The 15,541-nt window shown below is 36.9% G+C and overlaps 1 protein-coding gene across 1 annotated transcript in view; it reads right to left on the bottom strand.

The window, feature by feature from the left end:
- Positions 1-3,542: 3,542 nt before the first annotated feature.
- Positions 3,543-15,541, bottom strand: part of LOC141838374 (dnaJ homolog subfamily C GRV2-like) — a 28,804-nt gene continuing 16,805 nt past the window's right edge. Inside the window, exons 15-22 of the mRNA XM_074725823.1 lie at positions 12,323-12,763; positions 11,899-12,244; positions 10,587-10,927; positions 10,065-10,523; positions 9,319-9,443; positions 8,317-8,440; positions 7,191-7,259; positions 3,543-4,355 (exon numbers count right to left, since the gene is read on the bottom strand). Of these exons, the coding sequence (XP_074581924.1) occupies positions 4,146-4,355; positions 7,191-7,259; positions 8,317-8,440; positions 9,319-9,443; positions 10,065-10,523; positions 10,587-10,927; positions 11,899-12,244; positions 12,323-12,763 (2,115 nt within the window). The 3' untranslated portion in view covers positions 3,543-4,145. The remainder of the gene's footprint in view (positions 4,356-7,190; positions 7,260-8,316; positions 8,441-9,318; positions 9,444-10,064; positions 10,524-10,586; positions 10,928-11,898; positions 12,245-12,322; positions 12,764-15,541) is intronic.

Below are 15,541 nucleotides of genomic sequence, written 5' to 3' on the forward strand. Positions count from 1 at the left end.
AATTATTAAACTAGACAGCAATTTTTCAAAATACAAAATAAAATAATAATAGATAACTTGTTAGATCGCTCGACCATTGGTCGGCGCCATCAGCGGAAATCTATCACCTGCGCGCGTTTTTTTTAAATTATTATTTTCTGTTATTTTTTGATTAATCTATTCGAACCTGCGCGCGTTTTTTGTTATTATCATCATTATTTTCTGTTATATTTTTTATAAACAGACCGACAGTTGCTCGCGTTTATTCCGAAGAAACTGGAGACTGCCGACTGCTGAGTGAGAGAGAGAGTGAGAGAGCGAGCGATTTGTTCATCTCCATCGGCAAAGCATTAGACCAGTCCCGTGACTCCGACGATCGACGTTCTCCATGACGACATCTTCTTCTCTCGACCACTGGCGGGGCTTCTTCCGGGCGGCCGGTGACTCGGACATCTTCCACGTCATCCGACAAGCCATACGCGTCGCTGCCTCCGATCACCCGGACGAGTTCAAGAGCCGGCGGGATGAGATTGCACAGATGCTCTTCTCCGTGCCGAAGGCCAACGAGGGCCGCCGCGGAAACGCCGTCAAAACAATCGAGGTGAAAGCGATAGAAGATAAGGAGGATGACGGCCGCCGTGGCAACGCCGTCAAAGCGATCGAAGTCAAATCGATCGAGGAGAAGGAAGATGACGGCCGTGGCAACGTCATCAAAGCGATCGAGGAGAGGGAGGAGGACTCTGGCCGTGGCCGCAACGCCGTCGTCAAAAGTGATGGAGCTTTATTCCTGCCACTGACTCCCTCCGCGGAACAGAAACAAGAGGGTGTTGCTGTCGCCGTTGATGAAGAAGAAAAAGCAGACACGATGAGGCGAGAAACCTGGAAGCTAGTGTCAGTTTCAGAAAATGGCAAGATTCGTTTTAAAAGATTTCTCTATGACCAAACGAAGCCATCGGAGCCACAAAGAACATCGACAGAGCATCAACCAGATCCTCCTGTGATTGCACCTGAGCCTAGCAATCAGGAAAGGTCGCTTCCAACATTCACAGTGCATCAACCTGAGCCTGATCCTGTGATTGCTCCATCCACAAGATATCCACAAAGCAGGTCACAGAGAACATCCACAGAGCATCAACCTGAGCCTCCTGTGATTGTTGTTGCTCTACCTGCAAAGCTTCCCAGATTGCCAAACATGCTTCTAGATGTAAGTTTAGCCATTAATATAAGTTTCTCACTTAATTTATATATAACTAGCTAGTCGTTTAAAGAGAATTATATATCAATTGTATTTTTGTTTTTGTTTTGTTTTAACAATTCAAATGTCTTGATCAGGACGCATCGCTTCGATCTAAGCTGGAAACGTCAAAGCGCAAGCTTCGTGAAGGCTACCAACAAACTGAAAACGGTATGTACGTACGTTGGATTCAATTTAATTATTATATATGTATATATATAAATGCATGTCTGAAGAATTAGGAAGAGTAGTAGTGACATGCATATTAATTTACTACTTGATATATGCATGCAGCGAAAAGGCAGCGAAAGATACAAGTAATTCAACCTCGAGAGGTACCCAAGGACAGCGGTAAAAGGCCTCCCCTGTTTAAGAGCTTGGGAACTTGGCTGCGATAATTCTATCTAGCTTTCAAGCTGCTAGCTTCAGAGCTCCAGTTGCTCGCTCGCTTCTAGACGTGAAATCTTGATGTGTACATGAACCATCCATCACTTACAGCTAGCAAACTAATTAGCTATTTGGTCTATATATGTTTCTTTTAGAACATGCATGCATACATGCATATACTTGTGTTTTTGTTTCTTGATTTGTTTGTTCTAAACAATTTCATTTCATTTAATAATAATTAGTTAAGATTTATTTATCATTATTGTATGATTAGTGCTCAATTACCTTAATATGATTCCTGAAGAGATTTTAATAGGTGTTGCTGCGATAGATTATGGGATGAATTCCCGACGTGTATGAAATATTTTATTGCTTCATTGATCATCATTTGTTGACTCTTAGAAGTCAAGCTCGCACGCACTGTTGACATTTGAACTTCCCTCTAAATCGGCGAGTTTTGATATATATTGAAATTAATTCTTGAGAATATATATATATATATAGGAATAATTTTATATTGTAGAAATAATTTCATATATAATGTTTAATAGGATGTGACATGTCTCGCGATAATTTAAAAATATTGTACTTTTGATAACAAATTTAATATTATGTGTCTCTCGGTAATTACCTTAACTCCGGAATAAAAAAAACTTAAATTTTCTTTGGTTTTCTAATTTTAAATTGGATACATTATTTGGGAAACATTATTTGGGAATCACTGATTATCTAAATCAAATAAGATTCTGATTGATAATTTTGAATGAATAACTAAGATAATCACGGATGACTCCCAATCAAATGCACCCTAAGAGTTTCTTTTATAATTGTCTCAGTTACTCTTTTCATGGGATACAGAGGAGAATAGGTGATGGCTCAAAATCGACCGATCTAGCCAACTAGTAAATAGTGTGATCTGGCAACCAAAATCTCTTATTTATAGGAAACATATTAGGGCTAACCTTTTGGTATTTTATATTTTAATCCATCATTAAAATAAATTAGATATATTAAAATTTAAATATTCAAAATCTCAATTAATCATCTTTAATTGGGTATAATCCGCAATACATAATTATTTTATATATAAATAACAGGGACATCTGGTCTCCATTTCTATGAAATCTAATTTTCTTCATGAAAATTCACATCAAAATTTCATTCGACCAAAGGTAAAGAACTAACCCAGTACTCGTCCTTGATTAGATGAGGACACCGGATTCAGTCAATGCTTAAAAGATAGTTAACCTTGTTAGTCATGGATTCCTCCTGTCTTGTCTTTTGGAAGACAAGCATGCCAACAGAGTGAAAAAAGAAATGAAAAGTACAAAAAAATAGAAGTCTTTAATTACCTTTAGATGTCATCCACCATGGTGTAATCCTCAACTTACTGCTGCGTCGCAAGGAAGACAGATTCTCTAGATGCCAGAATCAGCTTCAAGTGTACCTTTTGATCGGTTTCACTGGCTGCCATCAGCTTCCTTTCTATCTTGTTCTAATTCTTTGATTGATGTTGAAAAAATAATCAAACTTGCGTGGTTCACCTTAAGTTAGATCAAACCTAACTGACAGGATATTATCTCTGAAAAAAATTTGAAGCCTTAGTGAATATTTTTCTCAATCTGCTTGATTTGAGATAATCGAAGAGTACAAAAATGAAGGTTCCAGTAGTTGAGATGGTATGCCTTTCAGATTATTCTCTGGCAAAAGAAGAACTAAAGATGAATGAATGTTTTGGAATCTAAATGGAGCAAATAGTAGAAAAGAGAATTGGCCAAGTGTAGACCCAAACTAGAGTATACATTTTACTGAACTGGCTAAACAAGTTGGTTAAATCAATAAAAGTTTAATATAGAGCCTTCACATCACACCTAATCCTCGGTTTACAAGAGATCGATTCACATCAAAATTTACAAATATGTCAGAATAAGTGATATTTCAATGCGTTACTATGGAGGCTTATAAACAAAAAGGTTTCCAAATAAGATCTAAACAAACAAGAGAAAGAGAGGCAGATGAAGATTCAATTGAAGGTTAACCCAAGGCATTAGTAGAAATGCATTCAAGTCGAAGATGAAAAAAAACAACTTTATCATGCAGATTTCTTCAATGAGAATGTGGACGATTACAGTGCACAGAAAGGCCTTAAACAATGGCTCAAGCAGGCATTTTGAATGACTACTTGGTACTGAAACTTCTGCACGCCAAAGGCTGACCCAGACCAATAGCTTCTCTATTGCACATATCATTTTCTATTACTCAGGGAAAACTCAAAACTATCCAGTCATGAATGCAGCCTCACCTCAGAATGATTGGCGAGGCCCAACCGAAAAAACAGCCTCAATTATTTCCGTGACTACATATAGACAGACAAGGTACAATGACTGATAGGAGGCAACTTGTACAACCAAATAAATGAAATTTGACCCTTTCCTTCAAGTATCAAGATGCTGTACACTATTTACTATTTGGGGTAAACAAAAAGGAGCTGGAAAAAAATGTGATTCCGAGGGTAAGTCGTTTAGCTACCAGAGCAAGTGTCTCTCTATGTGGACCCATGGTTGTTTCTTTCATTAGAATTTGAAGCTGCAATAGAAGGGAGCCTCATTGACTGGGATTGGGAAGGTGGAGCAGTAAGCGCATATGTAAATCTTGATGATGAACTCTCAATAAGCCCAGCAACACCGGCAGCAGCGAATTGGGCATTTGAAGGTAGGAAAAGATCATGCTTTTGATTTTTATAAGCACTCCATACCTGATGAAGCAGAGATTAGTGTTGATAAATGATAAACAAGTTTCCAGAAAATCTTATAAAACTGATTTTCATAATAAAAGTAACACGAAGCAATTACAGCAATTTAACTGTAGATAGGTCTATCTCTCCTAGACAAGATCTCATTTGCCACTACCTTGTAAGCTTTTACTCTGGAGAAAGCTGTAACACTGTTAGTTTCCGCTATTTAGTTGACTTAATTTTCCTGTAGGGCTCGAATTGACAAGGTTATCTATTATTCAGATGTTATCAGATAAAATCCAGAAGCCACATGTTATACAAACACAAAACAGAAATAAGCCGTATGTTTGAATCATTTCTAGGAGGCTAGTGTATTTAAACTAGGCCAAAGAAAGCAGTGCTGTAAGGAGAAACAAATGATACACTTCCAGCATAGTGAGCTAGAATTTTCTTTGGCAAATATCCAGTGTATTAATGTCTATCTTCACATAAACTTAACAAGAGATTATTTACAGGTTTTTGGTGAAGTAAGAAGTTTTGTCAGGATGAGCCTATTTCAGAGCTCTCAAAAAGAAAGCTGGATAAACTACTTAATATCAGTGTTCTCTAGATGATCTTGTCTAGTAGAAGTAGCATGACGATTCCTATGCGGTATAGGTTTTTGTTGGTTTTAACACCCTCTCCACCGAGTTCACAGCTGATGACTGAAGGAAATATGCCTAGTATTCCATTGCTTTGTCTCAAGTGCTGTGCGACTAAATTACATTGCTTTACCCTGTGTAAAATCAACCATTCCTTGTTAGTAATTGATGTGATTGTGAAGGACAAGGACATGGTTAGAACTTCTCCATACTTGTCCACAATGTGATCAAACTCACACATCTGATCTTTGCTAGATTAAGTAATGAGTCACAGGTAAAAGGTTTAGGTTTTGATCTCCTCTTCGATCTTCATCTCCTCTGCTGTCGCCTGCAGCAGAGAAGAAAACTAGCAGCGGTGAGTCAATGGCAGCGACGGCCGATGGTGAGCAACAATGAGGGATAAAGTGCTTGAGGTATGCATCGCCTATGCTTCCCAGTTTAGTGACTCAGTTTTTTCTCAAAATAGAAAATTTCAGCTGTGACGCCCCAGCACCACGCAATATTTCAATCCTTGCTTTATGTGAGGATGTATTGTCGTTGAATAACAGATTAAAGATATTTAAACTTACACAATCTTCCACACATATAGAGGGTGAATAGTGCCAAAATCAAGGCACCAAGTCAAAGAGAACAAGCAAGGTCTGACCACATCTCTGCTAGGGTGAAAAAAACATAAGAAGTCAATAAAACAAGTGGGGCCTAGGCAAAATGTACGGAGGAGGCCTTGGTGGCTTCTTTCAGACCTCCACAATATACAATATATGATCTTCCTTTTTTTCATCTTTCTTCTTTTCATGATGCCACTCTTCCTCTTTGATCACCACATCTTCCTCTTCTTTCCTAGTCATGTAAAATGGCATCAACTTGTACCAACATAAATTGCACTGCTCAAGATTGTAACCATCTCATTCCCACGAGCTATAGAAACTACCTCATTCATCTTGCAACTATCAATACTATGTGTGTAACTATAGCTCTTCCGTGATTTGATGGCAATGGATGGAAAAATAAATTAACACCTGAAAGTTTCCATCTTAATCTTATAGATTTATGTTGCGCAAGCATCTTCCTTCTGGACCTTGTCAAAATATTGGCTTTGTATCCTTCGTCCACAAGTATTCAAGCAAAACTGCCTATCTGTAAGGTTGGAAAATAGTGGCAGCTTCAAATAACTTCTAGAGTCAATTTTTTTTATATGAATACATCTTGGAATTATCTATGAAATTTGGAATACCTTTCAAAGATCACTCATTGATATACTGCCAAGTGCCAACTGTCAATGTTGAATATGTATCTAGGTACTTCTAATACATATTCTAGGATTGTAAACAGCTATTCAACCATTGAGATGCTGTCTACTCAAACCAAGTGACCAATACATACAACTTTTTTCAACTTTCGAATGAGGCATCTGCCAATCTAGAATAGGAGAATACATATTCTTTTCTTTGCCTGCTAATGTGCTTCAATACATGAAGGAATACAAATCATGCAGCTTTGGACAAAAAGGGATCTCCTTCTAACCAATGTAACAGATTTTGATTGAAGGTTATTACACAACACCGTCGATAAAACTATTGATCAAGCTCCAACTCAGGATCAGTCTCTTCCCTCTACTAATTTTAAATATTCTAGTAGTTCAAAATTTGTTGCAAATATTTGGAGATATATCCTACGGTAAACCCTTTTAGCAGGCATCAGAAAACGGAACTGATGTATTTGTTAACATAGAAGGGTCTTAAATTCACACATGCATATCGGATGATTTGCAGTTGTTGAAGCATGCCAGCACCTAATTAAGATCCTTAACCACAAGATCATCACCATGGTATATCTGGTATTGAAAGAACGAAACTTTGTTGTACCATGGGGAATTGAGAGTGAAGAATATTACTATAAACTTTTTGATATTCAGGGCTCTTCATCTACCTCATCCATATCCATATCAGATACCCAACACTTAGATATATCTACTCCAAGTAGAAAACTTAACATTTCTATCAATCACTTGTAAAAAATTCTAAAACTAGCCATGTCAGACATTCGAATCCATACCCATGTCAATACTTGTACCAGAGTCCAAGTAACACAGACTATATATAGATAGATACAGATATCCTGGTTGCCCTATGGGAAATTAAGAATGTGTAGAATGTTGTATAAAAAAAGAGTAAATGGTGAAGTGAAATATTGACAAATAGATAAGTGAGCTTACATCAGAACCATCTAAGATTTCTCGAATTCTAGAGCAATGGGCACCTTCAGTGGCAAAAGCATGCAAAACCTGGATCAAATACACAAATCAAACTTCAATTAGAGGTCAGTTCTCTTGTATCACTAAAATATTTGTTATTAACACTTGGAATCTACAAAAGCAAGTGGCATGTGAAATCAGTGTACAACTTATATTGTTTCCCTGATATATAAATAAAACCATGAAATGATTTGGGTAAAATAGGCTAGTATTAAAGCGTGAGAATGTTCTATCGACATTCTTTGCCAATAACAACATCCCATTATATCTGTTCTTTCTGTTCAAATGCTTGTTGAAGTTTTGAACATTCGAACTTCCACCAGTGGAAGCCGATACAAAATATTAGCAGGATCTGATGATTCTCAACGATCCTTTAGTTAAAAGATTATAGAGGCAAAGTCAAACCTTAAGCTTAGAACACAAACCTAAGTAGTTATAGTGGTTTCAGCTGCATCCAAAATTATTATAAGGTCAAAAAACCAGTAACTTCCAGAGCATTTGATTGCCTGTAACTGTAAGTAAATGGCATATGAAGTTATGCTGTCTGATTTTCTGCAAATGCAGTTGCAATTTTGAATAACAATTTTTTAAATAACACAACTGCAAGTCCATTATAATTGTTTTAGGTGCATGATATAATTTTCGAACTACGAGAACAACAACAACCAAGCCTTTATCCCATTATGTGGAATGAGCTAGATGGATCCTCCTACACAATACAAACCAATATATATTTTTGGAACGTACTTTAATTATTTTAGTTTAATATTAGAAAAATTAAACACACTTTTTATTCAAAATTTATATTAGATACTATATCTTTCTTGTATTTCAATTACAACCAAATTAGGACGTAGGATATATATATATATACATTTTTTCTATTTATTTTTTATGATATTTTATCCTTAAGTTGCAGATTGCAAATGGAATCTGCTACCATTTTGAATTGCAGTTACATTTGTAGCTAACAGGGAAGAAATAGGCCATTTGATGCAAATGCTAGACGCAGGCAACCTAATGGCCCCTTCCTGTAGAGGAACACTCAGATATCAACAAAATGGCACAGGGCTTTTAGCAAGCAAACCTCTACTACAAGTACTCGAGCAACTGAAGCATCAGTTTCACTCCACTTCATTTCTGCACTCAATCCATGTCGTCCACCAGCTCTCCAATCAAGAAGGCCAAGAAGTATCTCTACAAGACCAATCCTACAGCATACATGCAAAAACAGATTATTAGATGACATTTTTTTAATAAAAAAAGACAACATATTAAAGGTGCATCACATAATAGTAATTCATATCAACATCTTCCATCCTATGTTCAGATCACAGATAATGTCATTTGAGCAGGTTCCTGAACAATCTGATAAACAAAATACTCAAGCAAACAAATGGGGATGAGTTTGCCCAGACATCACATAATATTGTCTGGCCTCTAGTAGTGAGCCTTCGTTGTGTAACATTTGTGAAAATCAAATGTCATTATCATAATACAAGCCATGTTTTCCCCCTATTTGGGATCTTAATGTGAAAAACAAAGTGCAATGAAAAAAAAACACTAGAATCAAACTGAAGGATTATAATTTTAATTTATAAACTTTCTTTTGACTTGTACGACAGTACAGAAAATATGAAATGTACTAGTAAGATTACTTAATATTGTAGTTTTACAATTCCTTGGCTTTTGAATGTAATGTCTTGGCACATAATTTGGCATTGTATGCATTATCTGTATAAGACTTCTGCAATATTGTCTAAGGAAGATATTATTGGAGTTGGTGGTATTTTCAAAAGGCTATATATCGACAATAACTAAAAGAAACAATTATATAACTCCAGTATGCAGCCAAAAGAAAGACCAATCAGCTAGTTTTCCATCACATTTAGATGAAAAAAATATTCCAGTAGTAAACCTGACTAAGTTTATACAGCATAACCCTATTGAAACGCATTCACTGAAAATTTATTAGTCCTCATTTCTATATCATGGAAGAAAGTTTGCTCTTGCTGAAATCATGTTGGTTGATGTTAATGCAGCCCTTACAGAAAGAGAGGAAAGAGTAACTAACTTTGTTGAAACTTACTTCAGTGCCTGTGCGACAAGCGAATCTCGAGCACGATTTCCAGCAACAACGACACGCTTTAATGTTTCCAAAGCTACTAAACCACAGTTTTGCCATCCAATTGCTTTCATGAGCAAAGGCACAACCTGAAAGAAAAATAGGATAAAAAATTCAAGAAACAAACAGCAGAAATGCACTATACCTATTAGGAAAGTTGCAATTTTGCAAAAACAAAAAACATCAGTATATTCCAACTGGAAATGCTTCTAACTGATCATGTAGAAACAAAGAATATTTAGGTGTTTAAACCAACAGGTTCACTGATTGACCGTGCTTCTCAACATTTGCCAAACAATCAGCTATACATATTAATAAAGAAAAGAATAAAAATGGAAGTGATAAATGTCTACCAGATCTTAATGAATATCTTTCCTCAGTCAAAGGGTTTTAATATATCAAGATGACAACATGTTGTAAATATACAATAGTGGTCCAAGAATGTTGTAGGAACTATGCCTATCTAAATACAAGGCCTAACAAGAAGTGTGCATATATTGCAAATAAAATTTTGATATTTCATAAACTTTGTGAAATAGTTATCCCAGAAGGCTAGAATTACAAATTAAAACAATGGAAATTTAAGGGAATATAAAGCACAATAAAAATAGATAATAACTATCGACCATAAATAATAATGTGTTTCATGTTAGTTGGTTCATCAATGCTTTTGAGTAGCCTAGCTATCAGCATGCATTTACATTCTGTACCTGAGGGGTCCCAACGCTGGTGGTTGCCATAGCTTCTGCACAAGTTGTACTAGTTGCCAACTGGTGCAGTATCCATAAACAACCATGACGTATATTTTCTTGAAGAGTCCGACCACTGGAATCTGTTTGTCCATCTGTTTCTTCATAACCATCATTGCTATTATTCAACTCTATAGGTGCCATCTTTTTTCGGCTTCCTTCATGCTCCATGGCAGCAACTAATTTCGGAACATATCCAAGATAACCAACATGGTCTGCAAGGGCAGGATGTACGCGTAATAATGAGAGGATTGCATCAGACAGCGTTGTAGGAAGTTTAGGATCAACAGATCTTGGGTCATAATGGAAGGCAGCAATCGAGGAAATATACTGATCCAATAATCCTTCCAGGAATCTCTTTGGGTTTCTCAAAGGAAACTTAGGATCTTTCAAGAATATATTTACATAAATACCACCAACCTGCATCCACGTAAAACATAATTATAACTGGAAACCAACAGAATACATAAACTTTATGGTTACCTGAGGTTCTCTGATGGCCTGTTGGCCTGATGCCTGCTCAGGAACATCCCAATCGTCAAGGCAGCCTTTCATTTGCTCCTGGTAGAGGTCTGATGCCATAGTTGACAACTGTGAAGAAAGAGAAGCCGCCATACCAGGTGTCCACACAAGCTCAGGTGTTTCTGTTGTTTGTTCAAGAGCCGAAATTATTGCTTCACCAGGTCCATCCCTGATACATGATACTAAGCCATCTGGTAGAAACCTTGCCAGTGTTATAGCTACTCTAGGGCCATGCATTGGCTGTCCAACAAGCTTGCTCAACAAGGATGCAGCCGCGGCTCTTTGCTGGAAAGGAATTTCTTCTGAAAAAATGAAACTACCATCAGAAATATACATAGTTATTGCAACATAAATTTGCACATCTGAGGATTCCAAGACCTACCATTCAAATAACAGATAAAGACTGATGCTCTGCAAGAAATCTAGATTGATGAAAAGTTCAGGCCAAATGTCTCAAGAGACATGGCAACTCTTACACCATAACTAGCCAAGTATCAAGCGTAGGTGTATATGATTATCTCTCCAATGTTATCCAAAAAACAGTGCTCATAGAGCATTTCCTCTGTATTGAGATATTTATGGTTGATGAAAAATAAAAATGTAATACTCTTACATCACAAAAAGCATAATTGGACTGACAATAATAGTACATTTTAGCCCTAATACTGGGACTCCCATGTCTGACGCCCATGGCGTGAGTTGACATTTAATAGTCGATGATGTCTTAAAATTTTCAAAGATGGATGTGTCAGATACTTAAATTTTAGCAGACACTTAGATCCACACACATGTCAAATACTCATACTTGACCCTGAGTAACATAGAATTTTAGCAGACAGATTTATTTCAAAGTAACAGTATCTTTTTCCACCTTATAGTCGTATAACATTTTCATGTTAACTCCTAAACAAAATGTTTGAAATTTAAAATGATAATATGTAAAAATAGCACAAATGGTGGTCAAAAAATGACGGTGTCAATGAGGAAGAATGTGAAAAGAAGCATGCACTAATCCAGAAAAACTTTCCACCCAAGTATCACTACATCAATTCTTAGATTTCACATTTTTTGCATCACACCAATAATTGTACTATGGACTCATGCAATGCTAGTGGCAAGTATAATCAAGATTAGTGTCATTTAGAAAAAAATTGTTCTCAGTAATACAAAGATCATCGTGATTGCCACTGATAAGAAACAGAGAGAAAAAGAAGATGAATGCCATGTGGAAAAAAATGTTCTCAGTAATAAAAAAGTAGGGTGGTGGTGGTACCACGCATTGGCAAGATAAGTTCAAGAATGTACACAACTCCGCCATGCTTTGCTACAGCCCAGGCAAGCTCAGGGGTGCTTGCCAAAGAATAGAGGACAGCAAGAGCCCCTACCCTGCAAGCAGGACTTTTGTGGAGTAGCTGTAATAAAAGAATTGCATTAGCCCTTTCTGCAACCATAGCTTCCAGACAAGGAGCATGAGTTGTCAAAAGCAGAAGCACTGTAAGACATATTTGAGGAATATTGCTTGTAAGTGGAATATCAACAGTGACACATTCAAACAGAGGTGCAAGCTTTTCTTTGGTAGAAAACATGGAAGCCAAACCAGGTTTGCTTGTCAGCAAGTTCTGCAGCAAAAAGCAAATGGTAACTAATATATATCGAATAGCTCAAGTGCTTCAACATGTCACTTGGTGTACCCATACCTGAAGAGACGTCAACCCAATTTGAAGGTTCATTATTACTTCAGGTTTCTCTCTCCTTTCATCAATGCTCAACGCATCTGCTTTATCTTCATTAGCTATCATATTCATTGTATCATTTTGATGTTCAGATGGCTCAGGAGATGAAGAATCATTATCTACTTTACAATCAGCAGCTACATCTGATTCCTTGAGATTATGCACCAGTTCTGATATAAATTTCAGAAGAGAAACAGAAAAAGGCTCCGGTTCACTTATATCATAGTCCGGTTGATTATTGTAGATCCTCAAGTAAACATTGCCAACATGGAGCTCATTTGATAGAGCTTCATAAGTGAAAGATTGTGTTTCTGATAAATCATATGAACCATCAGGGCCTTGATTAGCCCGCTGTTCATCCACAAACTTGAGCAATTCAGCTCGAGTGGAAGAGTTCCAAATAATCTGCAAGAGGTGTTGTATATATTTGTTAACCATAAAACATACCAACAGTAATGAAACTCAAAGGAAATAAATGATAACAAATAGCAATGGTAAATAGCATGTTTTATATGATGGCAGGAAAACTAAGAGCAGTTATAATACCAATAAAATAACCTGACTAAAAATAAATCACCAAATAAACTTAACTAATTCAGAGGTCTGAAATACATTTTTTACCTTTAATCTAGTTAATTATGAAGATAGCATAAAAGTAATTCTTCTGACCTTCCTAAGCTAGTTGATTTGGCATTACCTAGTTGAATGAGTGTATGGTATCAGTTAAATCTATGCATTTATTATTTTATGATCGATTTACTGAAATTATATGGATGGTAGTTTGCTGTGGTTTTGTTTAACGTTAAGGAAGAAAGGGGAATTATTAGGTAGGTAGCCTCCTCCTACCCTTCTAACTATCTATGTATTATTAATCAACACATGCATTCTTGTGTGTGTGTGTGTGTACATGTTGGTGCATAACGACGCTCCCCGCAAGTTAGTTTCAAAATATTGTAGAACCTCAACTTTTACAAATGTATTCAACTTTAGGCGCTTTTAAAATTGACAAATGAAGTGGTGATTTCCTCTAACTACACCTTTTCTCAGATGAAATGACAATCATTGTTTTATCCTCTCATAAAACACTAGGTTCCAAGTTATGTGCATAGGAGCAAAATTGGTGAAATAAAGTTTCATTGGTTTTGTAGGTGCGTACAATGACTCCATCGTCAATTGTTTAACCAGATAAGTTCACATGTTATTAAGGTCATGCCTCTATACTCTGAACTTTGCACTCGATCTAGCAACAACAATTTATTTCTTGCTCCTGTAAGAAATTGGATTACCTCCCAAAAAACGATATCCAGATGTAGAGATAACCTCAATCACGAAACAAAATAGCTTTCTGGATTCTTAGGGTTGTTATGCAATAGTCATGATGTGGGTTCTTTTAAAATTGGTTGATCACAATAACAATGAGATGTCGGGTATGGTGAGTCTGAGATAGTTTACTCACCAAACTTTCAATATTTCCTTGGATCGGTTAGTGTCTCCCTGTCCTAATGCTAATATAACAGTAGAATCTATGACCTTTCTATTAGTTTAGTCCCCAGCATGCCAAGCAAACTAGTGACTCCCTGTCCTGAAACTATTCATTTAGACACAATCTACCCAGTCAAACTATTGCCTCAAGCCAATCGAAGGAAGCAAAACTTATGACAATTGATAAGCCCCAACTATTTGATTTTGGCTAGAGAGACTTTATCCATCCATTTTTAACTCAATAATGAGGCAAAAATAATACAAGTTGCTGGAATAACCTTGAATCAATCCATACAATTTATTTTGTGGGATCATTTAAACATGAGAAGCTATAGAAACTAAATATTTAAATCTAAGTAGAACTAAAACTGAAGATATGAAAAGACAATATATAATAATTAAGTTGGATGGAAAGTCAAGCTTCATAAGTGTTTCAAATGATTGATTATATTGTCTTATGTTGGGCAATGATAAAACCAAACATACAAAGACGTCGGTATAGCAGAGGAAAGGATATTGAAAAGGTATGTTACTTAAAAAGTCGAAGTAATATATACACATATTATACATACATTATAGATGTATATATAACTTAAAGGTGTAACTTACAAGGTATGGACATGTTTGAAGATGCATATATTATATAGTTAACCAAGCTGAACGAATTAGAATCAAAGATGTGAGGGATGAAGAAATAGCAAATATTGCTTGGTAAAACTATAATTAGAAAATATGGGCATTATAAGATCCATGTGGTTGATTCCAAATAGTTAGAACCCAACACTTATTATTGTTCTCTGAATTTTTTCTGACTACCCAACACTTTGATGCATCATTTGGGTCTAAATAACCATCCATATAAAGCAAAGAACATGTTTGATATATATATATAGCGTTGATACACTACTCACCTTCTTGTGCACACCTACCACCGTGGCAGGTGCCAAGTTAATTTTTTACTTTTATCTTCGTTTGTTGCTTTCTTTTCCTCTTTAGTGCGATTTTTTCCCTCTCCCAAATTACATTTTGAGTCGTCGCAACGCCGTTCCTCGATCGCCACAATGCCTTCCTCATTGTTCCTCACTCGCCACGATGCCGTCCTCGCTCACCGTGAAGCCGTCCTCGCTACGATGTCATCTTTTGCACAAACGGGTCTCGCCATTCCTTGCCGAGACGTTGTTCCTCACCAAGACACCAATAATTAAGAAGCTCCTTCGTACATGCTTTTCCTTTCTTGTTGAAGACGGCGAGGACTGCGTTGCGGCGAGGACGGCGTCGTAGTGAGCGAGGATCGACGAGGACGGTGTCACGGCGAGCGAGGAACGGTGAGTAGGGTGTCGCGACGAGTGAGGAACATCGAGGACGACGTCGCGACAATCGAGGAAGTCCTAAAGGTGTCGCAGTGGACATCAAATGGAGGCTTTCCGTTTGAGGGGGACCTGTGGTCCTTTGTTTGAGGGGGGGATTGTTGGGTTGCAAAGGTGCAAACATAGTCTCACATCTAAAACACATGGGAAAGATCATGGGCTTAAAAGGATGGAAAGTATCTCCATTGGCATGAGACCTTTTGGGGAGAGCCCAAAAACAAAGTCATGAGGGCTTAGGCCCAAAGTGGACAATATCATGCCATTGTGGAGATACGAACATCCTTTTGGACCCTACACAATTGAGGAAAGGTGTCGCGGTGGCTCAAAACTTAAT

The sequence above is a fragment of the Curcuma longa genome, chromosome 11 (genome assembly GCF_044706935.1).
Source record: "Curcuma longa cultivar G26 ecotype Majalengka, Jawa Barat chromosome 11, ITB_CL_G26_1.1, whole genome shotgun sequence".
Lineage (NCBI taxonomy): Eukaryota > Viridiplantae > Streptophyta > Magnoliopsida > Zingiberales > Zingiberaceae > Curcuma > Curcuma longa.